We start from the raw sequence: 26,115 nt of genomic DNA on the forward strand, positions 1-26,115 counted from the left end.
TTGTTGGTAAAAACAGCCAGAGATAATACCGAAACCCGTGGGCCTGGCTGTGTTCTCAGACTTTATTTACAAAAATAAGGAGCAGGCTCAGGGCAGTAGGCTCTAGCATGACTTCCTTTAAAAAAGAAGATTATAAAAGAAGATCAAATGAGACAGCCCGTGAATGCAGCCCTAGATCTACACTTGGTGTGCTTGCATAGTCTTCTGCACTTAATTCTCTTAACACCAGTTCCACTCAACTCAATTTACTGTGCTCAACCACACGGCACAGGTACGTATAGAGTTTCCTTGTGAGATAATAATACCAAACATTTGATAAATGGCATTGCACAGGGATGAAGATGACAGGATTCTGGAACTAGAGAGACTGCCTGGGTGTGGTCTTCAGAAGATTAATTTGTCCTCCTAAGTGTAAAGCCGGTTCTACAATAATAGTGCCGGCCCCTCATAGGGTTGTCTCGAGGATTAGATGGTCCTGCACATTCGATTCACGGGGGGATCTTTAAAGATTCCAAAACCCAGAGCACGTGCAGACCAAGGAACTCACGATGATGTCTGGGGCAGCACAGGGGCATCGGTATTTTTGAAGTTTCCCTACAGATAATTCCAAAGTGCGACAAGTTTGGGAACCAGTGGGTTAAAGTGCCCCCGCGCACTGGTTTTGATCTTTCGGTGGACACTCTGGAATTACTGCGTCTCCGGGCAAGCCCCCTTCAGCCCCATTGCATTGCTCAAGCTGGAGAGCCCCGGGAGAACCCTGACAGCAAGGTTCGCGGGCTGTGGGCCCAGAAGCTCCTCCTCGTGCATGCTGGGACTTGTAGGCCCTCTGGCTCGCCGGCCCCGCCTTGCCGCGCCTCCCATTGGCTTTCGCAGGTGCCCGTTCCGAAGTTCCACCAATCAATGCAGCGCCCTAGGCCATTAAAGCCGGGAGCCGGGTGCCACGCGCAATCACTGCAGGGCGGGCTGAGCGAGGTGGCTCGTCTGAGGCTGCGCGTGTGAGGCTGCGCGTCGCGAGGAGTTCCCACGGTCCTGCCCCCCACCGCCGCCGTCGCCGCGGGCTTCCGCTACAGGTAACCGCGAGCCCCAGCCGGGGTTCCGGGCCGGACCCCGCGTCCCGGGCCGGGGCTGCCTCTCTGCTGCGGCTCTGGGCCTCACGGGCGGGATTTTCAGCTCCCGCGGCCCTGAGTAATCCGCTTCTCACTGTGCGAAAGAGGATTTCGGGAAACGATGAATCCCAAGGGAAATGCTGCGACCTCTCAGCCCGTCCTCCCGAGAGGTGGTCGTGGGCTGCTGGGGACTCTGTTCTGTTGCCCGAGCTCCGGCTGGGAGCCCAGGCGCTTCCTCTGGAGCCAAGGGGGAAGGGGGCGCGCGGAGAGGGTCTTGGCTAAGGTCCCATCGCCAGGGTGTGCCGGGCAGGGTCTGGCGCTTAGGTCCGACCTTCACAATCCAGGAGCATTTCGGGCTCTAGGTTCTTGTAATGCAGAGAACTGCAACCATTTCCACCCAGTTCCCTGTAGCCAAGAGTAAAAGCAGGTAACTACAACGACAGAAATACCCAAACGTGTAAAAACATTCCTTCTGAGAAGTTAGGGATGCCCAAGTTCTCAGAGGTTTGAGCTGGTGGGACTCAGGGTGGTTTCACTTCAAGCGTGAAAGTGAAAGTTTGGTTAGGTCCCCTATCCCTGAACTATTAGAGGTGAGGTTATATATACATGGGTAATTCCATGCCAAGAATGGTAGAATCTGGGGACTGGAAGAAGGAACTTTGCATCATGGGCTTCGTTTTAGAGATGAAAAGAAATGCCCATTGTTTGAAACTTGCCCTGTGGTCCTTGAGAATGGAGGAGCTCAGCTTTTTTTGCTGTAGGGTTCCATTCCTTAGCAAATGTTCATTGAGCCTTACTCACTGAGCAGGGGTTATTTGTAAAGGGGAGAGGCAGTGTATAGAGAATCATTTCAGTATTTCAGGTTTGCAGAGGGGCAGCATCTAACCCTGTTGGAAGCATCTCATCCTGATTTGTGGGAAGAGGTAGAACTTGGCAGAGAAGCACCGGAATGGAGTTTGAGGGATGGGAGGAGCTAGAGTGATGGAGAAGAATATTTCACCTGGAAAACAGCATGGTGAAGGCATGGAAAGAGCCACACTTTTGGACCAGAGCCATGGAGCCTGGTTGGAACTAGGGATTTCGTGTGGGTGGTGAATTTCATGAGCTCTGTTTCATAAGAATAGAGTCGTACATCTTGCAGGCCCTTCTGTGCTGCTCTAAGAGATTTAGATTTTGTCCTGAAAGCTTGGGAAGCTGAATTTGTTTTCTTAAAAAGATTTTTGTTTCTTTGACAGAGCATGTTCAAGCAAACATGAGCAGGGATGGGGGTGCAGAGGGAGAAGCAGGGTCCCCACTGAGCAGGGAGCCCGACTCAGGGCTCAATCCTAGGACCCTGAGATCATGACCTGTGCTGAAGGCGGATGCTTAACCGACTGAGCCCCTGGGAAACTGAATTTAGTAGATGTGTATCTTAGGTAGTTCTGTAGTGTGGAAAAGCATTGAAGAGAGGTCCCAGTGGGGAGTGCCTGCAGTAATATTCAGGAGAATTGCTGAGGCCTCTAAAGGATTATAAAGACGTTGCAGTGGGAAAGGAGAAGAGAAAAAAATGTTGAACTGTTAGGGAGGTGAAATACACCATGCCCAGCCTTGTTCAGTAAAAGTATATTGAAGTGAATACTGTTGCTTGAGTAGGTCCCCTGTCCCTTAACTCAGACTCCCTGCTCAGTGGGGAGCCTGCTTCTCCCTCTCCCTCTGCCTACCGCTCCCCCTGCTTGTGCTCTCTCCCCTTCTCTGTCAAATAAAATCTTTTAAAACGAGTGTGTGTATCTTAAGATCAAGTAGTTCTACTTCTAGGAAGTAGCTTAGAGAAACAGAGATACTTGTTTGCAAGGAGAGGACTATTAGGATGTTTATTGTAATATTTATAACGATAAATTTTTTTTTTTTTAAACATCTTTTTTTTTTTTTTTAAGATTTTATTTATTTATTTGACAGACAGATCACAAGTAGGCAGAGAGGCAGGCAGAGAGAGAGAAGGGAGGAAGCAGGCTCCCTGCCGAGCAGAGAGCCCGATGCGGGGCTCGATCCCAGGACTCTGGGATCATGACCTGAGCTGAAGGTAGAGGCTTTAACCCACTAAGCCACCCAGGCGCCCCAACGATAAATTTTTGAACCCACCTAAATGTCCTTTAGAAGGGAATGTTTATAAAGTAGACATACATTCTTTTTTTAAAGATTTTATTTACTTAGTTGACAGAGAGAGACAGCAAGAGAGGGAACACAGGCAGGGGGAATGGGAGAGAGAGAAGCAGGCTTCCCAACAAACAGGGAGTCCGATGTGAGGCTCGAACCCAGGCCCCTGGGACCATGACCTGAGCCGACGAAGGCAGACGCCCAACGACTGAGCCACCCAGGTGCCCCAAAGTAGACATACATGTTTTAAAAGTATAATAAAGTAAATGAAAAGAAATGCTAACTTACGCAGCTCTTTCTGCCTATGGGTCCTGTCCTCGTGCTTTAATAAAGTCACCTTTTTGCACACACACACACACACACACACACACACACACAAAGGAAAGAAAGAAAAAGAAATGTTAACTTATGATGGTGGTTGTCTTCTTGTGTGGGGAGAATGGAATGGGACACGAGAAGAAATTTCTTCTAGTATTTTATTTGTTTTATGGGGAGAGAGTTATCAGATTTCAAAATATTAATAGTTCATGGACTCAATAATAGGTAACAGGTGTTTTACATTGTACTTTGTCCATTTCTGTAATTTAATGCTTACCTTTCAATTTCTTGAAAATAACATAACAAAATTTAGCTTAAGAATTCACATCTAGCTAGAAAAATCATTCATTCATTGTGGGAAAATACTACAAACTACATACTACAAACTACTACTAAGTTTCAAAAACAGTACTTTTGGTAAAAGGGATTCAAGTGTCAGATAGCTGTGAAAATGAAAATGTGGAAAAACAGTTTTCCATTGGGCAAATTTTACTTTGCTAGATTCAAAAATTCTTCTAACTTAGGAGATTTTTAAAGTGTTATCAATTGTGTCTATTTGGAAATATGATTTAGTTGCTTGTACTTTTTGTAATATTAAAAGATAAAACTTTTAAAAAAGATGTATTTATTTATTTGAGAGAGAGTGGAGGGAGGGGCAGAGGGAGAGAATCTTCAAGAAGACTCCCTGCTGAGTGTGGAACCCGACCTGGGCTCAATCCCATGACCCATGAAATCATGACCTGAATTGAAACCAAGAGTCAATGCTTAACTGACTGAGCCACTCAGGTGCCCCAAAAGATAATTTTTAAGAAAGGTAAAGTCATCACTTGATACAGGTATAAAAGTGAACAAGTACTAAAGATTACATTTAACTTATTATGAGGAATTGTAACGTGATGGTTGCAGCCAGATCAAAGGAGACTCCAGGGTCAGAAATAATGAAACGATGGGCAAAATTGACAGGCAAAACTGGCTTCTTTCTACAACCGGAAATCAGCCCAGCCTCCACTTGATAGAATTCATTTGTATGTCTTTAGATAAGAATTGCTTGTCTTGCTGTTACCCAGTTTGCAGAGATATACAGAAAGGAATTGCATATAGTCAGAATTAGGTAACTTTAAAGGATATGTCCTAATCTTGAATCCAGTTTCCCACTGAATCAGAAATTTTCCCTATAGGAAAAATATTGATTAACCTTAATAAAATAGTTTTCATTTGAGATAAGATCTAGTTGGAAGTTGGATTTTTTGTTTTGTTTTTCCTTTTTTAAATTTTTTAAAGATTTTTAAAATTTGCTTTTGTGAGAAAGAGAGAGCGTGCATGGTGGGAGGTTGGAGAATTAGACTCCCTGCTGAGCAGGGACCCTGATTCGGGACTCGATCCCTGAGTCGAAGGCAGAGGTTTAAGAGACTGAGCCACCCAGGTGCCCCGGATTTTGTTTCAATCTCACTCTTAAAACAGGAAGTTAAAAAGGTTTGAGAATTGAATCTGAATCTTAATTTTTAGTTCTACCATCTCATTGCACAGATAATTAAGGCCCAGAGAGGAAAGGGTCCCCCTGAAGACACGTTTTATTCCAGCAATTATGTTAGGGACAGATACTTCAGTGTACATCTGAGCTCAGATCCAACTACAGCAAGGATCTGAGCTCAGATCCTTTATGGGAGGCTGAGAGGGTCAGCGGTTGGAAAATTGCAAGGGAACTTGATTAGATAACAAAAGTGGGCCATTCTCACAGGATTCTGGGTGAACTGAGCTTAGCAGGCCAAGACCTTCTTGAGATGGGGGCTCAGAGGAGCGTGACTCAGTTCAGTCAAGGAGGGGTCCTTATCATCTTTCCTTGTCTCCCTTGCATGTGGTCAGTCAGGGTCTACTTACGTTGATCTTCTTGTAAGCCCCTGGAGAGTAAGGAGCAGAATCAAAGACCTTCAGGTTTGGAAAGCTCTTTACAGATGTCACTGCCTAGCTACTGCTTTGCTTGTCTTTGCTTTCCTGTTTCTAACCCAGAGCTAGTAGCAAATCAGGACTGGCAGTGAGAGGTCACATCTGATGGTAGTTAAGATGTGGGCTTTGGTGTCAGACCTTGGTTTGAACTTGACTTTGATAGTCCTGTGATTGGGGCCTCATTACTTGTATTGCCGGTGACAGTTTATTTAGAATGGGCATTCTGTCCCAAACCTCTCAAATTAATTGAACCTCCCTTGCAAGCTTGCTTCTTTAAGTCAAGTAGAGTCCTTTAATGGAATTACTTACTTTGTGTCTGCTTGTGAGAGGGATGCCGGACCAAGTAGGAACAGCAGAGGACTTGTCATTGGAGGCTGGTAAAATTCATTCGTAGAGGCTTGGCCATTGATCTTGACTTTGTGTGGTTCAGGTTTTCCTTTGAAGGGCTCTTCTAAGAGGAGAGTTCTTCTTCTTTTTTTTTTTTAATTTTATTTTTATTTTTATTTTTATTTATTTGACAGACAGAGATCACAAGTAGGCAGAGAGACAGGCTGACAGAGAGGAGGAAGCAGGTCCCCTGCTGAGCAGAGAGCCCAATGTGGGGCTCCATCCTAGGACCCTGGGATCATGACCCGAGGCGAAGACAGAGGCTTTAACCCACTGAGCCACCCAGGCGCCCCGAGAGTTCTTCTTTATACAGATTGCCCACAAGTACCTTAAAATAGTAGGGTGGCAAAGAGCACGGTTGGGGGTGGGTGGTGACCTGCTGAGGAAGGGCTCGGGCCCTGAGTGGGACGTGTTGTGCACCCACTTGTGGTGACCCAGTCTTGCAGACCTTCGCATAAACAGCTCTTCTTGTGACAAGTGAGGGGGTGGAGTAGAAAAAGCAGTCTCAGGAGCAGATCTGTGTGTCAGCCCCTGCGGTGCTGCTTACCAGCACATTTCTCTGTCTGCGCAGCCTCTCTGCTCAGTTCCACGAACAGAACGATGAGGCTGGCCCACAGGCTTTTGCGAGGATTGTGTGAAGTGTACATTTTGCATGGCTTATTGCAGAAACCCACAAGTATCCCACTCTGCCGTCCCGTGCAGCATATCCGCATGTGCGCTCTGGGGGACACCTTTTCTCCCCTGGTTAGGGTCACACCTGTCTTGTCAGTTTCTCCCCATAGATGATTAGCAGGCTCTGCACACATCCTTTACAGACCCCTGGGAGATCTTCCCACTCTCAGTGCATTGAGACCTGTCTTGCTCTTCTTAAAGGCTCCCCAGTGTCCCATCATAAGGCTGTACCATAACTGACTTAGCTAGACAGCGCTCTGTTGATGACCATGTATGTGGCTTCCAGCATTTAGCTGTTGGAAAAGGGTGGACTTCCTCACCTCCTTCAAGTCTTGAAAAGCAGTGCCTCCTGCTCCTACTGGACTCCTCTTCCTGCCTTGTATTTTTCCCTAACACTCATCCCCTCTGACAATGTGTGGATTTAAATCATATGTGGATTTAAATCGTATGAAGGGTTCTGTCATTGGGTCCCTGTTCGGCACCTGTGAGCGCCTAGTGGGTGCTCAGGCTGTGTTTATTTGTTGGCTGTTGAATGAATGGGTGGGGAGACTACAAAATAGCCATCCGGAAGAGCTAGCTCAGCAGGGATCCCTTACTTTGTCTTCCTGAACTTTTCTCTTTGATAGAACAAGAATCACAGGCATGTTATGTGGCAAGATTATTTGTGATTTTGTTTTGAGGCTTTGAATTTGCCAAGAATATTGCTGATCAGGAAATGGCTGGGCGAGGCTGCTTGCTTTGAGACGTGTTCTTGCTGAGGGTAACAGAAAGATTATATTACTTTCATGTCTCCTCTTCACCCCAAGCCCCAGTGTTTCCCAGAATGGTATTAACATACGTGTTTTTTAAAATTTCATTTATTTTGAGTAGGCTCCCCATCCAGCGAGGAGCCCAGCACGGGGCTGGAACTCATGACCCTGAGATCAAGACCTGAACTGAGATCAAGAGTTGGAAACTTAACTGACTGAGCCACCCAGATGCCCCTTAGCATATGTGTTTTTTAAGTGACATTTTCCAATCAGTGTCATACTGTGAGGCTTTTCACTTGCCATTCTGTTCAAGGATACATACTCTGTTTTTATAAGAAACAAAAAAGTGATAGACAGGAACCATTGCCAAACGTTAACTGTGAAAGTATCATTTGTGTATTAATAAGGCACTTTTCCTCACTGAGAGGTAGAGCGCTAGCATATTAGTAGAAGAATGACAGATGAATTTGAATTTGTAAAAATAACCCTGCGTTGCTTTTTCAGTGCGTGCTGGGGTGTTTGCCAGTGTAGGCAGTTAGGCTAGTGGTGCCTTTCTGTGGTTCATAGTCAGGCCATCCTTTTCATTCTGGTATTTTATGTATTTTTGTCCCTAAGTATGAAGAGAAGAAGTCACATGGCAGGGCCTCCTCAGGAATGAGCCTCTTTGTGATTAAGTCACATGAGCCAAACTCAGAAACTGGTATGCAAACCAGGGAGCCCGTTTAATGATTGCTGGTGGAAGATAAGAACCAGCCAGGCGGGACTGGTCATGTGGGCTGAGGGCATATTCTTGCTCCCTAGGGCAGGCCCAAGAGACCACCTGTCCTAGTTTTATTGGAACATCTCCACACCCACTGGTTTAGTTGTGGTCTCTGGCTGCTTTCACAGTACAGGGCAGAAGAGCTCAACAGAGATGGTGTGATCTGCAGGGTAAAATATTTACTGTCAGCCCTTTAGAGAAAAAGTATACTACCCGCTACCCCAGGGGAAGGCTTCCCATGGAGGCTCAGGTGCGGTCAGGAAGCTCCTGGGCAAGCTTGGAAACAAAGAGCTGCTGGTGGGGTTGCTTCTGTGGTCACTGTCTCCTCTGCTGTAAGTTACCTCCCAGTCCTGCAGTGAGCCGTGGTGAGGCCAAGAGGACTTGGGAGAGTGCCCTCAGGTGCATGTTAACACATTAAGTCCTGCTGGTTGGCACCGGGGTGGCCTGGGCCGTCCACTGGCCTCATCTGTTCCCTGACCTCATCCATCATATGCCGTACTGAGAAACAAAACACAACAAAACAAACAAAGCATGGCCATTTTAGAATAAGCTTAAGAACAAATCTGGGGTACATTATTGTAGTTACCCGTTCATCCATGAGCAGGCTTGCCGTGATGCTAACGAAGTCTGCATCTAGCACCAACTCTGTTTACACAGTGAAAATGGAGTTCCTCGGGGCACCTGGGTGGCTCAGTCGGTTAGGCATCTCCCTTGGCTTAGGTTATGATCCCAGGGTGCTGGGATTCAGTCTGGCATTGGGCTCCTTGCTTAGCGGGGAGCCTGCGTCTCCCTCTGCCTGCTGCTCTCCCTGCTTGTGCACTCTCACCCTCCCTCCCTCTTTCTCTCTCTAACAAAGAAAGAAAGAATTGAGGTCCTGGATGGGGCACCTGGCTGTCTCATTCAGTGGAGCATGTGACTCTTGATCTCAGGGTTATAAGTTCAAGCCCCACATTGAGTGTGGAGCCTACTTAAAAAAAAAAAAGCTGGGATGCCTGGGTGGCTCAGTTGGTTAGGCGACTGCCTTCGGCTCAGGTCATGCTCCTGGAGTCCCGGGATCGAGTCCTGCATCGGGCTCCCTGCTCAGTGGGAAGTCTGCTTCTCCCTCTGACCCTCCCACTTATCATGTTCGCTCTCTCTCATTCTCTCTTAAAAAAAAAAAAAAGCTACCGGAGGTGGGGGGCGGGTAAGGAGTAGTGTTGGTTTGTGGGGCTTTGGACCAGAGGTGAACTAGAGCCCCCCAAGGTTAGTGGAGAGCCCTGATACATCAAACTAGAGTCCTGGGCATCACCTAGAGTTTTTTGGGAATGCAGAGTCTGGGGCCCAGCCTGGCGGCCTACTGAATCGGAATTGCATCCCCAGAGGATGGGGGTCACAATCAGGTTGGAAAAGCAGTGGCCTGAGACACTCTTGGGTTTTTAAACTTTGATCAGAATTAGAGCTTCCTGTTCCCTTACTTTTGTGGGGGAACCCACTGCTCAGTCCATTTTGAGTTTGAGCACAGTGTAGGCACAGGGCGCTAAGGCTGATTTCTAAAGCTTGTAGGAGGCTCATCCCTTAGCTGGCTGCATGCCCCCAGGGACAGAGGCTTCGTCCTGTCCCTTCTGCCTTCAGAGCAGCTGGTTTTTTCTCCATCAGGGGAGGTGTCTGGGAGCCTCTGGCCGGCCGCGTGAATGGACAGGCTGGTGCATGAACGAGTGCTGTTGGACAAACAGCGAAGGCAGAGGTCATCCTCGCAGACTTTGTGCTGCCGAGTCCCTGCATCTCAGAGACTATTTTTCCTCTTAATGTGACAGGCCTAGCTCTGTCACAGGAAGGCCGCCTTTTCTAGAATAACATAGTCAGGATGCAGGGCAGCAGGGTCTGGTGTGAGCGAGGCAAGGTGGCCAGGTCGTGGGTTGCGTGCTGCCTTTTACTTTATTTTTTTATTTTTATTTTTTTTTAAAGATTTTATTTATTCATTTGACAGACAGAGATCACAAGTAGGCAGAGAGGCAGGCAGAGAGAGAGGAGGAAGCAGGCTCCCCGCTGAGCAGAGAGCCCGATTCGGGGCTCGATCCCAGGACCCTGGGATCACGACCCGAGCCGAAGGCAGAGGCTTTAACCCACTGAGCCACCCAGGCGCCCCTGCTGCTGCCTTTTACTTTAAAACATGAATGTTTTGGCAGTGGAGTATAAGATGGGGCATGTATTTTATTAAGAAGGAAGTCTCTGTGTAGGACCATGGCAAAAAGACTGAGCCGGGAATTCAGAAGACACGGGTTCTGGTCTCTGGCCATAGCTGGCTGATCGTGAATATCGGACAGGTTAGCTTCTCTTGCTTTAACCTCCCCTTCCCGTAAAATAAGGGATAAAACTTGTTCAGCCTGCTGTAGTGACTACATGTAAATGGGTTATAAATGTTGAACAAAGACGTTAACTTGGACTGCCACTGTTTGCATGTAGCTTACCCAGATAACTCGCTCACAAACTTACGAATCGTCCCTCTGTGTTTATATTGGACATACACTGAATTTTTATAAACTTTACTGCATAAGTAATATCTGTTATAGTAAAAAGAGATAGGAAGAAAATCATCCTGAATTCCACCTACCACCCATCAATTACTACTATTAAATTATGTCTGCCTTCCCCATTTTGTGTGCACCTATTATATGAGTATTTTCTTGCAAACATTTCATACAATGTGGTAGACATTTTTCTAATACAGTGAATTTTGTTGGTGAGTTTTATGTGCTGTATTCCAAGTTATGACAAAAACTTGTTAAAACCTTTTAAGGTTGCCCAAAGAGTGTTCCCAGCTTTGATTTATACCCATAAAACCAGCCTGGAGTGAGAGAGATGGGTAGATCCTTTTCCCCCTAGGGAAAGGGGCTGCAGAGCCAAAGATAAAATTCTGCTCTGTCATTGTTTTTATCCTTAGGCTGTTCCATCAGATGACTAAATGGTCTTATCTTTTTGACCCACGGCCTGTAATATTTTCTTAGGGGCCAACAGTATTCTTCTGTTTCTGTCATTCCTTTTTTGCTTGACTGCTTTTTTTCTTCCCAGATTTCTGCCATTGAAGTCTGAGGCACAGAATGATTTGGGAAGTAGCCGTATTGCTCAGCGTGGTCCTGGGTGCCGGTGCTGTTACCGTGGATGATCCCGAGGATGGGGGCAAGCACTGGGTGGTGATTGTCGCGGGCTCAAACGGCTGGTATAATTACAGGCACCAGGTAAGACAATGGCTAAGGTTTTTCTTTATGACTGTGGTATTCTGTAAACAATCCTGGACACTGTCAGTAGAACAGACTTTGTCAAAAGCCATTTGAGCTCCTGAAGGCTGGCAGAAGTATGGGTGTGAGCAGGGATGCGGGGAAATGGGGGATCATAAAATGGTACAGCCATTTTGGAAGACAGTTTGGCAGTTCCCCGGAATGGCCCTACGGAGGCACCTCAGTCTAACACAGGGTTTCCCAGCCTTGGCGCTGTTGACATTTGGGGCCAGGTCGTTCTTTGTTATGGGGACTGCCCCATGCACAGCAGGGTGTTTGGCAGCGTCCCTGACCTCCGTGCACTAGATACCCAGAGCATCACTGGTCCATCATAACAACCAAAAATGTCTCCAGCCTTTGCCAGATGTCCCCAGTTGAGATCCACTAACACCTTCATTTTACGGGTAAGGAAACTGAGCCCTGAAGAGTGGAGGAAACTCGCCCGAGGCCACACAGCAAGCTGGGTGCACTCGGGACTGAAGTCCAGGGCTCTGGTACAAGCATCACAGGCCTCTTTGTTTCTTTTTTTTTTTTTAAGATTTATTATAAATGAGAGAGATAGAGCACATGCGTGTGCAGTGGGGAGGGTCAGAGGGAAAGGGTGAGAGAGAATCCCAAGCAGGCTCCCTACTAAGAATGGAGCCCAGTGCCGGGCTTGATCCCATGACCCTGAGATCATGACCTGAGCCGAAATCAGGAATCTTACCCTTAACGGACTGAGCTGTCCAGGCACCCCTAGTCATGGTTTGGTTTTTGTTTTTGTTTTTGTTTTTTTTTTAAATAAAAAGCAACAGGTGAAATTAACCTTGCTATATCATTTATCCCAATATATGCAAGCCGTTATCATTTCACTGTAATCAATACAAAAAGTTAATAATGAGATACCTTAAACTTTTGGTTTCACTAAATCATCAAAATCAGGTATGCGTTTGCATTCACGATGCGTCCAGTTTGGACTGGCCACACTTGAAGTTTGTGTAGTTGCCACATGTGGCCGGAGGCTGCCGAACGGGACAGCGCAGGCCTAGAGTCCGCGTGCCCGGCAGCTTGGCACTGTTGCTTTGCGAGTTTTGCTCCTGGCTGTTGGTTTTCATATCTGTTAAGTAGGTGGTAGGTTTAGAAGAACCCGCCACCAGCTCTAAAATGTGATGATTATTGAATGACCTATTCCGTGAATGGTCTTGTATGTTAGCCGAACAAGAAATGTGGCTTAATTGAAAAGTTGTTGTTATGACAACATGATCTCTTTACCGTTTAATACTTAACCACAGCCCTGACCCATTTACAAAAGAGAAACCTGAGTACAAGGTCTATCCTCTCGGTTTTCTACTCCCTCGCTAACCACAAGTTCAAAAGATAAGGGATAAGATATTAAATACAGGTTACTGATGGTGAACAGGCTGTCATATGCTGGTTTGTATACAACCAGCTTTAAAAGAATATTATTGGTTAAACATCAAGCATAAGACTCCAGTTACCCTTTGCTCCCAGAAAACTTTCTTTTAAGTGTTGCTAGTTTCCCTGGGTGAAATAATACCGAAATTGACTGCAGGGAAGCAGGGCAAAAGAAGTGGCCCCCAGTGAAGTACTCATCCCAGCCTCCCTGCCAGCCTCCCTGTGAGGAACTGCGTGCGCTGAGTCATCGCTGACCTTGGCCATGGCACTGCTTGCTGGCTCTTTCTGTTCTCAGCTGCTGCCAACATTTGCTTTCTTGACTTGGGAGGCTAATCATTAAAAGAGCATTGGAGAGAACTTTCCTCATAGAACCTATACAGACTTCTAAACTTGGGTTTTTAATGGAGGTTTACCTTTTCCCTGGATTAACACAGCACTGGTTATCACGGATCTTTTTATTGAGGGAGGACAAGTACACTGGGCACAATTTATTTTTATTTATCTTTATTTTAATGTTTGGGCTTTTCAGTTTGTTGTTTGTTGTTGTTTTTTAGGATTGTATCTATTTTTGTGTGTATGTGAGAGAGACACTGCCCAAACAGGGGGCAGCAGGCAGAGGGAAACACAGGCTTCCTGCCAAGCAAGGAACCCGATGTGGGACTCTATCCCAGGATGCTGGGATCACGACCCGAGCTGAAGGCAGACGCTTAACCAAGTGAGCCACCTGGATGTCCCCACCAGGCACAATTTAAATCACTGTGGAGTGCTTTGCTCTATGCTCAATTATGGTTATTTATTCATTTTTAAAAATTTTTTTAAACTTATTTATTTGACAGACAGAGATCACAAGTAGGCAGAGAGGCAGGCAGAGAGAGAGAGAGGAGGAAGCAGGCTCCCTGCTGAGCAGAGAGCCCTATTTGGGGCTTGATCCCAGGACCCTGAGATCATGACCTGAGCTGAAGGCAGAGGCTTTAACCCACTGAGCCACCCAGGCGCCCCTATTTATTTATTTTTAAAAATATTTTATTTATTTATTAGAGTGAGGGAGTGTGTACACAAGTGGGGGAGTGGCAGAGGGAGAGGCAGAAGCAGATTCCCTACTGAACAGGGAGCCCAGTGCGGGGCTTGATCCCAGGACTCTGGGATCATGACCTGAGCCAAAGGCAGATGCTTAACTAACTGAGCCACCCAGGTGCCCTATTTATTTTTTTTTAAAGATGTATTTATTTGAGATAGAGAGCAAGTGTGCCCATGTGCCTGCCCATGTGCATGAGGGGGAGAGGAGCAGCGGGAGAGGAGAGAGCATCTCAGGCTGACTTACAGTTGAGTGTGGAACCTGCAACAGGGCTTGATCCCAGGACCCTGCGGTCATGACCTGGTGGAAATCAAGAGTCAGGCGCTCAACTGACTAAACCACCCAGGTGCCCCGATGATGGCTATTTAAATCATGTTTTTTCTTGACCAAGTTGAGTTTCTCTGTTTTCCATCTTTGGCTGGGATTAATGGATGAGTATGAAGGGGTTGGTCTGAGGTGAGGCTGGTAGACGCTCTGCATCCAGTGTTGGGGGTCAGAGAGGGGCAAGGCCTTGCAGGGGCAGCTTCCTGCAGTGGCCAGGGCAGAGGAGAGAGGGAGAGGTCCTGAAGTACAAGCAGTGTCTGGGGACAGACTTGTCAAGGGAAATGAAATGGGCCATCAGAGGAGGAACTGGGGTTGGAGGAGGGTTACGTTCAGGACAGAGGTCTGAGTGTGTGCCGAAGGAGGATCTAAGGTGGAGCCCCAGGGGCGGCTGCAGAGGTAGATGGCAGGTGAAGTTCACTGTCACACGGGGACTTTGGGGGTGACAGGAGTGGGGAGGACAGACACATGGAAACCAGGTGTCACCGGGAGGCTGGGGGCTGGGGTGGTCAGAGGCAGTGGCTGGCAGTGGGGTTCCCGAGGAGAAGGTTGTTTGCTGTGTAGGGGCAGGGTTGGGGGCTGTGGGTTGCTGATGGCCCCCCCCCCGCCCCCGGTCTGCTGTTGGGCTGTGGTGGAGAGAAAGGGGGCCGCCACCTCCTTCTGGAAGCTTTCAGAACATCTGTCCTGGGGGCCAGGAGGCAGGAGGTGGGTGGATTTCTGTTGAGGTGAAAAGGGAGAAGCCTAGAACCCACACCTGTTGGAATTGGGAGAAAGAGATGTGGAGAGCCAAGCGGCAGAGTCATCACGTTTCTGAAAAACCACCTTTTAGTTTATAGATTTTTTTAAAATGTGTGTAGTCACCACTTTTTTTTTTTTTAAAGATTTTATTTATTTATTTGACAGAGAAACATAGCGAGAGAGTCAACACAAGCAGGGGGAGCAGGAGAGGGAGAAGCAGGCTTCCCGCTGAGCAGGGAGCCCGATGTAGGGCTCAATCCCAGAACCCCGGGATCATGACCTGAGCCAAAGACAGACGCTTAATGACTGAGCCACCCAGGCACCCCCATGGTCACCACTTTTTAAAAACAGCTTTATTCAGGCATATGTTCACGTGTCCTGTGAATACATTCACCTGTGATATTTGCATAGTTCTGTGAGTTCGAGTACATTCATGTTGTTCTGCATGCATTGCCACAGTCCAGTTTTAGGGCATTTCCATCATTCTAGAAAGTTCCCTAGTGCCTCTTTCCAAGTCAGTCCCTGCTCCCCTCCCAGCCCCATGTAACCATTGCTTTCTGTCTCTATCTCCCCCTCTCCCCAGTCTTACTTTAAACCTTTGATTCTCCCCTGGCACATTTGAGTTGGTGCTGGGCTCAGTGAGGCAAATCTTCAGAGAACCCCTGCCTAACCTCGCAGTGCTCGGCATGTGCCAACAAGTGATAATATGTGTCTCTCTGTCCACGAGCTGACCGGGAGGCCCCCTTCTCAGATCCTTTCCTGGCTTAAAAGTGGGCCCATTTACCCTGACCGTGACCGGAGCGTGGTAATTGAACGTCAGCTTGGTTCCCAGGCGGTTGTCCACATTTAGCTGACGATGGGCCTGAAGTGAAGGCAGCAAGAGCGGACAGTGTCAGACAGTGGATGACATCAGGGGATCACGGGTTGCTTCCACATGCCCATCCGAATGCCCAGCGCCAGCTGTGAAACGAGCTGACTCACAGCAGCCTAGGCCAGAGGGCTTCGCCTTCTCTGTAGTCTTGCTCAATGCCCTCTCCCCATGCCGCCTCGTAGGCTTTTCTCTCTTTAAGGAGGAAATACATTTGGCCAGATATTTCCAGGGAAGTAATTCAAGTGGCCTTTAACATCATTTCTGAAGTATTTGACTCGGTTTAACCTGACTCTTACTTGTTTTGAGTGCCAGTAAATAGACCTGAGTCTAACAAAGAATCCCTTTGAGGTAACAAAGTTGGAGACAACCGGTACCTCCACAGACCCAGGAGAGAACCATGACCTGACAGCGAGAGAGCTGCTTGTGGGAGAAGGGCACAAGGCATGGTTGGGGTCAGGAGACCCATGCTGGACCCTCTGAGCCCTTCCCGGAGTTTGTCCCCATTTTCAACACGGGGATAAAAGCATGAGTCGCCTGTCAAGGTGGTGACGAGTCCAGATAGTGGAGGAGAGCGCCAGCACAGGACACACCGAGCCTGCCCTTTCTAAAAAATATAGCCCTATCGATATGTAATTCGCCCCCTTCGAGTATACAACTCAGTGATTTCTTAGTAAATTTACCAAGTTGTGCAAACAGCACCTTAAATCAGTTTTAGAACATTTCCATCTACCCGGTTAGACCCCTCCAGCCCATTTGTAGCCTCCATCCCCAGCCCGCCACCACCACTAAAAATATACCTTCTGTCTCTATAACTTTGCCATTTCTGATCATTTCATACAAATGGAGCCAATGGGCATGTACTCTCTTGTTTCTGTTGGCATAATGTTTTTGAAGTTTATCTGTGTTGTAGCATGTCCGTACTTTGTTCCTTTTTGTTGGCAAAGAATAGTAAACAGTATGTATGGATCACAGTTTTTCTGTCCATTTACCAACTGATGGACATTTGGGTTGTTCACATGTTTTGCCTATTACGAACGATGTTGTTAAGAACATTTTTCTATAAATCTTCGTTTGGATAATTGTCTTTTCTCTTGGGCAGAAAGAATAGAATTGCTGAATCATATGGTACCTTTATGTTGAGCCTTTTCAGAAACCATTAAACTGCTTTCCAAAATGGCTGCAGCATTTTACGTTCCCACAAGCAGTGAATGGAGGAAGTTCCTGGTTCTCATGTTCTCGCCAACACTTGTTATTTTCTGTCTAGCTGTGAATCTTAACGGTTTTAATTGACATTTCTGAAATAACTAATGATACTGAGCATCTTCTTATGTGCTTTTTTAGCCATTTGTGTATCTTAGCTGAACTGTTTGTTCAAAATCTTCTATTGTTGATCGGGTTGATTGTCATATTGGGAGTTCTTTACACATTCCAGGTGCAAGTTCTCTCAGTATGTGGTTTGCAAATGCTTTCTCTTGCTCTGTTACTTGTCTTTTCATTTTCTTAATGCTGTCTTTTGAAGCATTCAGGTTTTTAATTTGGCTGATGTCCAGTGTAATGTTTTTTTTTTCTTTTTATAAACCACGCTTTTGGTGTTTTATCTTCAACATCTTTGGCTAAGGTCCTGAAGATTTTCTAAGTTATCTTCCAAAGTTTAATTATATTAGCCCTTACATTTAAGTCTTTGATGCATTTTGGTTTAATTTTTGTAAATGGTGTGAAATGAAGGCCCAAGTTCATCTTTTTTTTTTTTTTTAGATTATTTATTTATTTATTTGACAGACAGAGATCACAAGTAGGCAGAGAGGCAGGCAGAGAGAGAGGAGGAAGCAGGCTCCCCGCTGAGCAGAGAGCCCCCAATGTGGGGCTCGATCCCAGGACCCTGGGATCATGACCCGAGCCGAAGGGAGTGGCTTAACCCACTGAGCCACCCAGGCACCCCCCAAGTTCATCTTTTTTTTAAAAAAAAAAGACTTATTTATTTCTTTATTTATTTGACAAACAGAGATTACTAGTAGACAGAGAGAGAGAGGGAGAGAGAGAGAGGAGGAAGCAGGCTCCCCGCTGAGCAGAGAGCCCCATGTGGGGCTCGATCCCAGGACCCTGGGATCATGACCTGAGCCGAAGGTAGAGGCTTTAACCGACTGAACCACCCAGGTGCCCCCCAAGTTCATCTTTTTATGTGGGTTTCCAAATAGTCCCCACCCCATTTGTTGACAAGACTGTTCTTTCTCAGATGTGCAGGTGACCCTTGGAACAACATGGGTTTGAATTGTGCAGGTCCATTTATATGCAGATCTTTTTCTGTAAATACATCGTAAATATATTTTCCTTATAATTTTCGTAATAACCTTTTCTTTTCTCTAGCTACTTTATTTTAGGAATTTGGTGCATAATATATTCAATATACGAAAGGAACTGAAAGTCCTTAAACTTTTTCAAAACTGTTTTGGCTATTCTGGGTTTCTTGCAATTTCCTATACGTTTTAGGATCATCTTGTCCACTTCTGCAAAAAAACCTGCTGATCTCTCTCTTTTTTTTTTTTTTCTAAGAATTCATTTATTTATTTGACAGTCAGATCACAAGTAGGCAGAGAGGAAGGTGGGGTGGGGGGGATGGGGTGGGTGAGGGCGAGGGAGTGGTGGGAAGCAGGCTTCCTGCTGAGCAGAGAGCCCCATGCGGGGCTCAATCCCAGGACCCTGAGATCATGACCTGAGCTGAAGGCAGAGGCTTTAACCAACTGAGCCACCCAGGCGCCCCTGATCTCTTTTTTTAATTTTAATACTATTAAGTCTTCTGATCCACGAATATGAGGTATCTCTTTGTTTATTTGGATCTTTAATTTCCCTCTGCAACATTTTTGAATTTTCATTGTACAAGTCTTGCGCTTTTGTTAGGTTTATTCCTAAGTGTCTTCATGTTTTTAAATGAACCTGGCTTCTGCCAAAAGGAATCGATAGTAGGATGACTTGTCACCAAGGAGTGGGTGGGTGTGCCTGCTCACTTCTACTTTCATCATAAGGGTAGGTGAAATCTGACATACTGATTTGAGTTTTTTTTTTAATGGAAAACAAAGCAAACAACTGTCTTCATAGCGTGTGTGCAATTTCATAATAAAATGAATACCTGTATCAGACTTAAATAAAAAAAGGTCATGACTAAGACCCTATCCCCTGTCTGATCCAGTCCCCCTCCCTTCCCTCCAGAGGGTGAGCGCCTGCATTTTCTCTCAGTCATTCCTTCACTTTGCTTTATGGTTCACCGTATGAGTATTTAATTGTAAACAACATAATGTTTGCTTGCCCTGTTTTGGTCTCTGTGTAACTGTAATGATAGTGAATGTATTTTTCTATGACTTACTCTTTTTCTGATTATGTTCCTAAGGTTCATCTGTTTTGAAACATGGGCTGTATTTCATTCATTCCTCCGTCCACTTCTGTGAGCTTTATGGTACTACATTATATGAGCACAGGAGTTTATTTTTCCAGCTATTGATGATCCTTTGGGTTATTTCTTGTTGTGTTTTGTTTTGTTTTGTTTTTTGCTGTGAGTAATCCTGTACTGCACATGGGTAGAGTTTCTGCAGGGTTTTGCTAGGAGCAGAATCACTGTGTTGGCAGGGATGAGCCTCAGCTCAATTGGATAATGGGAAAGTGTTTTCCCGAGTGGAGTGCCGGTCCCAGTGAACTTCCACCATCAGTGGTTTAGTTTCCTATTGTTGCTGTAACAGATCACTACAAGCTTAGTGGCTTAACACAGTTATTATGTTACAGCTCTGGACTTGAGAAACCTGAAATGGGTCTTACCATATTAAATCAGGGTGTCGGGAAGGCTGTGTTCCTTTCTGGTGACTCTGGAGGAGATCTCATGTTCCTATCTTTTCCAGCTTTTATTTTATTTTATTTTATAGTCAAAATTTCTTTTTTTTTTTTTTTAAAGATTTTATTTATTTATTTGAGTGAGAGAATGAGAGAGAGCATGAGAGGGGCGAGGGGCAGAGGGAGAAGCAGACTCCCCACTGAGCAGGGAGCCTGATGTGGGATTCGATCCTGGGTCTCCAGGATCATGACCTGAGCTGAAGGCAGTCACTTAACCAACTGAGCCACCCAGGTGCCCTCTTTTCCAGCTATTAGAGGCTGTCTTCATTCTTTGGCCCATGGCCCCTTCCTCCGTGTTCAAAGCCAGCAGTGACAGTTGAGTCTTTTCTTACATCAAATCCTTGACACTGACTCCTCCTTCCACATTCAAGGACCCCTATGATCACGCTGGGCCCACCGGAATAATCCAGGATAACCCCCCTATTTTAGGGTCAGCCGATGAGCCATCTTAAATCCGTCCATGTCTTAATTCCCCTTTGTCATGTGGCGTGACCTAGTCACAGGCTCTGGGGATTAGGATGTGGACATCTTTGGGGGCTGTTTCCTTTCTTACCATAGCTGGTGTTGAGGATTCTCATTATTCCACAGAAACAAGGATTTAAATGTTTTAACAGTTTGTGTATATGTGAAATACTTAGTTATTATTTTCAAATGACTTCTTTAGATTTTCAGCTGTTCACGCTCCCCAGGCTTCTCTAACTTTCATGATTAGTCACGTCAAGTTCTGGAGTCAGAGTGCCGGAGGTATCTCACTCAGAGCTGGGTGACTCAGGCAGGTCCCCTCCCCTCCCTAAGCTCCCGTTTCCTTATCTATAAAGTGGGGATCATTACCTTGACTGTGTAGGGTTGCTACGAGAATCAGATGACATAATGTGTAGAAGTCCCAGCCCGGAGCCTGACAAGTACTAGAAAGTCGACACATGTATGAGTGTTCGTGTTTATGCAACCATCCACTCCTCCAGCAGCTCCCAAGGGCCAGACCCTGGACTCATCCACCCGGTGTTCAGTGACTATGTATTTAACACCATTGTGGCCGTGAAGTCCTGTGAGGCATCCATGGGGAAAGTGCTGGCTGTAAGGCTTTACTGCCGTGCTCAGTGATGCGGAGAGTGTAACGTGTGCAGGAGGTCCAGTTCCTAAAGCTCTTCCTTAGAGAGGCGGATAGCTGGGCTCTTATTCTCTTCATGTTTATGTCTTTGTTCTTTCTTTCTTTCTTTTCTTTTCTTTCTTTTTTTTTTTTTTTTTTTAAGATTTACTTATTTTAGAGAGCACACAAGCAGGGGGAGAGGCAGAGGCAGAAGGAGAGAGAATCTCAAGCAGACACCACACCGAGTGTGGAGCCCGACACAGGGTTCTATCTCACGACCCTGAGATCATGACCTGAGCCAAAATCCAGAGTCAAACACTTAACAGGACTAAGCCACCCCAGGTCCCCTATGCCTTTGTTCTTGAAAGACACCATGAAACAGAAGCAAAAAGTTGGGGGACATTTTTCTTCTGGTCCTCAAGTGACTCCCATGTCCTGGAGTATATCACGTGTCATCCGGAAAAGGAAGCAAAGAATGTCTTCACCCTTTTAAGGACAAGGAGTCCCATTAACAAAGCTTGTCTTTCATCCCTAATGTTGTCACCCTTGCAATCTTTGTTGTTTTTTTAAGCTAAAGAGTACATTAGTGGGTTCCTCCTTTCAATTCCTGAGCTGAACTTCTGAGTTTTCACTCAATTCTCTGAACCCCAGCTTTGGCAGCGGAAGTTACTTGAATCAGAAGAATCCTGTTTGATACAGAAGTACGCCTTGACCTGCCGTTCATCATTCCATTCCTCGGATGCAGCTCAGTGCTTTCAGGGGACTTCTACGTGGTGTGGAAAAGGGAAATAAAATATCCAGGACCTCCTAAGGCCCTGGTCACCCATAGCGGTGGTGCTGTGTGTGCGTGCCTGTCTGTGTGTAGTCCACATCTATGCCAACTGCCAGACAAATGAGACTGGATAATAGGCAAGGTGGGGAAGGTTTAAAAATTGGGTTGAAAAAATATCAATATATGTGTTTTTAAATCATTTAAAAACCTGACCAATAGGGAATGATTCAGAGCATGTCTTCCATTGAGAAAGAACGTGTTGCTCCTTAGAACTCCAAAATCTGCCTCCTTCTGGGCAAAATCTAACACTTGACAAAATCATTTCTCCTAGGCGGATGCATGCCACGCCTACCAGATCGTTCACCGAAATGGGATTCCTGATGAGCAGATCATTGTGATGATGTATGATGACATAGCCAATTCAGAAGAGTAAGTAGGCAGTGTCCTGAACTTGATGGTGAATTCAGGGGAAAAAAATTTTTTATATATATATATATATGAATATATATACACACACACACGTGTATATATATATATATGTAATTTTTGCTTAGCATTTTTTTAGAGATTATTTATTTTAGAGAGAGAACGTGCATGCACTAGTGGGGACGGTGGAAGGGCAGAGGGAGAGAATCTCAAGCAGACTCTGCACTGAACATGGAGCCTGACCTGGGGGCTTGATCTCAGGACCCTGAGAGCATGACCTGAGCTGAAACCAAGAGTCAGACGCTGAACTCACTGAGCCACCCAGGTGTGCCCCCACCCGCTGCCAGGATATAATTTTTTAAGTGCATATAAACTCACAGGAATTTTTAGAATTAGCGTTAGAATGCACACCTTAGAATGTGAACAGACCCGCAGATGGAACCCCACAGTGCTGCTTCCTGTAGAACTGGGAACATATCCAGGGCGCCTTGCTAGTGGCAGCGGCATAGGAAGTGGGCGCTGAAGGGTGTCTGGGGCTGGTGCTTTGGAAGAGTTTAAAGTAGAGGTTCCTTCTGGGCTTGGAGAACTCACCGTTGGATTCTGCGGTGCTTGATCCTGACCGCCCAGACAGGGTCGAGGGGCAGGGTGGTCAGCACAGAGGGGTCACCTCCATAGCCCCATGTCTAGAAGGTTCTTGTTTGTAGCTTAGATCCACGACCCTTTCCTTCTGTGCTTGTTTGCTTTCGTTATTTGTTGAATTGAGTTTTACAACCTCACGCCTGCTTCTCTGATTTCTTGGAGATCAGGGGCAGCAGGTGGATACCACATGTGACTGGTGCTCATCTCTCCACTCCTTGTTTTCCCTGCTGGAGTCAAGGTGGGGGGACCCCAGGATGGCTCATAATCCATTCTGAGCGCTCACGTCTTCAGCTCTTGTCTTAAAGTCTTGTCTTCTGTCCTGGCTTTCTCTCTAGTTTTGCTCTGAGAGGCCTTTTGCTCAGATCTTGCCCCCAGAATGCTATATGGTTGCCACAGGAGGCCAGGCACACCTGTCCTCAGTTCCAGGACAGCCCTTCACTGCTCGTGCCAAGAACTCAAGGCCTGTGGGCTGCCTAAGACCACCCCCCCACCCCCACCCCCGCTCTATAGCCCCTGGCACGGGGGCGACCATACGGGCAATGAGACACAGCTTTGGCAAACACAGTCACTTTCCACTTGTATACATACCGGGGGTGTATTTTTGAAGAGAGATTTCCAAGACACATCCCATTGCCTGCTTCAGAGGTGTCCTTTGGTTTTCAGCAACCCCACGCCAGGAATCGTGATCAACAGACCCAATGGCTCAGACGTGTATGCGGGGGTCCTGAAGGACTACACCGGCGAGGTGAGGGGCGTGGGGCTGGAGGCAGCACGGGCCGTTTCCTTTCCAGGGATGGTTCTCCCCTTGTTCTTGCATTTCCAGGGTCAGAACCTCACTAGACTGATCTCTGGTCATTGCTTCATGTTTCTAGTAAGATTCGTGCTTGAGGAGTGATTTCTGAGAGTTTTGTAAGAAAGCCGAGGGAAAACATGGGGAAAAGAGTTAGTCTTACTGATCTTTAGTTTCTAGTCTTACACTTTAAGCCTGAAAATAGATTTCCCTCAGTAATACCTGATTTTCTTGAAGTCTTGGTGCTAATCCAATTATAGATTGGTGCTGTTTTCTGAAAATCAATGTTCTCAGCATCAGCCCTGGTGCAGAGTATTCCTGGATTTCGCTGAAGATAGGTTTTCATTAATTATTTATCGTATGTCACTTCCGAATTAAATCCCTCCTAATCGATTCAAGCTATATTAATTGACACATTTTTTTAAAAAGCCCCACAATGATGCCGCCTTATGGTTTGCCACAGTCTCTGTTTCCTGATTTCAGAGGGATCGTTAGGAACTAATATTCCTGGTGGTAAAGAAGCATTTATCTGAAATTCAGCAGTTCTTTCAATTTCTTTTAAATTCAAGTACATGTAAATTGAACACATCATACGTGTAATATCGATGATCCCATTTTTATGAAATTATTTTTATATAGTGAGATAAGGAAATGTCTGGAATCTTAGGTGGTAAGATTTTTGGTAAGATTTTAGGTGGTAAGATTTCCCCCCCACTTTTATACTTTTCTGGATTGCTTTTTTTAAATGATCAGACATCAATGTTACCTTTTTTTTTTTTTTTAAAGATTTTATTTATTTGACAGAGAGAGAGAGAGAGCGCACGCGCATAGGTGGGCAGAGTGGCAGGCAGAGGGAGAGGGAGAAGCAGGCTCCCTGCTGAGCAAGGAGCTGACAGGGGGCTGGATCCCAGGACCCTGGGATCATGACCTGAGCCAGGTGTCCCCAGTGTTATCTTTAATCTTTAAGGAAATCAAGCATCCTTGGGATTTGACCTTCTAGGCTGCATATTGGACGCAAAGGGAGGCCCAGGGCTGATGTTTCCCTCCCTTTTTGCTGTGCCTCTATGGGGCTTCGCTCTTCCTCCACTGTTTGTCCCTACCTCCCCGCATCTTTGGGTTTCCCCACCTAGACTTTGTAATGGTCAGGAAGGAATGGCAAGCTTGCTGAGTTGCCATCAGCCAAAGGCAAGGGTATTTGACAAGGGGTCATGCACAGGCCCCAGAAACACTGGCCTTGCTTTGGGTCTTACCTGGCTCCAAAGTCTTCGCAGTTAAACCTGGAGCCTTGAAGGCGGGTGGAGCGAGGGCCCGGGTCCGCCACAGACTCTCCACAAACGCTCGGATTGAGAATGACAGCTACAGCTGGTTTTCTCTTCAACTCTTTGTAGGACGTCACCCCACAGAATTTCCTCGCCGTCTTGAGAGGTGATGAGGAAGCAGTGAAGGGCAAAGGATCTGGAAAGGTCTTGAAGAGGTAATGTCTGTTTTGTGGCTCCCACACTTTTCTGAATGACTTGGAACCCAGAAGAGGTGGTGTTCTTTACTCTTGGCTTGTCTCCTGCTGAGAAGAGACAGAGCCGGGAGCTCTGTCCTGACTTAAGACAGGCTGTACAGAGCTGGTGGCTTTTTTGGGGAGCCTGTTTGTGTCCTGAATTCACCCAAGGAGCCAGGATCCCTCATTATTGTTAATGAAATGTTCCCTGTCACTTAAACCGACTGCTTTTTTGCTGTCCACGGATCCTAGAGCTGGTCTGTTCTGCCACCAGTGGGATACACTGAGACAGGCACGGAGCCCCGCAGCCGGTCGGGTTAGAGGGTCTGGCCTGCCAGTTCTGTGCCGTGTTCGAGGTCAGCCTGGTGGGGAGAGGAGCACATTCACACGCACAGCGCCAGCCTTCATGCTGGGGTAAACCAGCCCCACCGCTTGCCACGGGCTGTGGGTCAGAGATGTGTAGCGTCTCTTCATGTGGCACTTCTCAGTGATGGCAGGGACTCGGGTGCCATGCCTCAGACTGTCTCAATGGCGCTCTTCCTCTCAGGCTGGAGGGGAGGGGCAGGCATGGGGAAGCGTGTGAGTGGGCAGATGGCGGGGCAGTTGGTGTGTAGATGGCGGGGCAGTCGGTGTGTAGGCTGAGGGGCCCAGAAGGGAAGGAGTCTGAGCTGACAGACTGTGTTCCTCTGTGTGTCCTGGCTTCCTTCCTCATTTGGGGGCAATCTGGTTGGAGAGTGTGGCTGCTGGCATGGGGCCCAATTACCAAAGGACCCCCCCCCCAATTTGAATCACACCTGGTCCTATGACTGCTCAGCAAATGTCCCCTCCTCCCCAGCCATCATTCTTAGCTTTGAAGCTCTCCACGTGCCTTGTGGTTCAAGGTAACCCTCTGCGGGAGCGGAGGGCAAAGGCTGACAGCAGGCCCTGCGTTCCTCTTCATCGGGAGACTGTAGTCCTCGAGCTTCTTCTTTCTCACAGCAACTTTTCAGAGAAATGGAAATGGGGTTAGGAATTGGTTTGACTCTCCTTGTCTGTCACCCTCTCTTGGCAGTGGCCCCCGGGATCATGTGTTCATTTACTTCACCGATCATGGAGCTACTGGCATACTGGTGTTCCCAAATGACGACGTGAGTTTCCCTTAACGTTGTTTTTTGTTTAACATTTTTTATTTATTTGTCAGAGAGAGAGCACAAGCAGGGGAGTGGCAGGCAGAGGGAGAGGGAGAAGCAGGCTTCCTTGGAGCAGGGAGTCAGATGTGGGCTCTATCCCAGGACCCCAGGATCATGATCTGAGCCGAAGGCAGAGGCTTA

At 46.7% G+C, this 26,115-nt stretch overlaps 1 protein-coding gene across 1 annotated transcript in view; it reads left to right on the top strand.

Moving 5' to 3' along the window:
* The first annotated feature begins 950 nt into the window (after positions 1-950).
* The window catches only part of LGMN (legumain), a 33,958-nt gene continuing 8,793 nt past the window's right edge, over positions 951-26,115 (top strand). Inside the window, exons 1-6 of the mRNA XM_080807350.1 lie at positions 951-1,070; positions 11,118-11,284; positions 21,790-21,887; positions 23,187-23,268; positions 24,702-24,787; positions 25,857-25,932. Coding sequence (XP_080663476.1) covers positions 11,147-11,284; positions 21,790-21,887; positions 23,187-23,268; positions 24,702-24,787; positions 25,857-25,932 — 480 coding nt within the window. The 5' untranslated portion in view covers positions 951-1,070; positions 11,118-11,146. The remainder of the gene's footprint in view (positions 1,071-11,117; positions 11,285-21,789; positions 21,888-23,186; positions 23,269-24,701; positions 24,788-25,856; positions 25,933-26,115) is intronic.

Source organism: Martes martes (assembly GCF_963455335.1).
Source record: "Martes martes genome assembly, chromosome: 7".
NCBI classification, from domain to species: Eukaryota; Metazoa; Chordata; class Mammalia; order Carnivora; family Mustelidae; genus Martes; species Martes martes.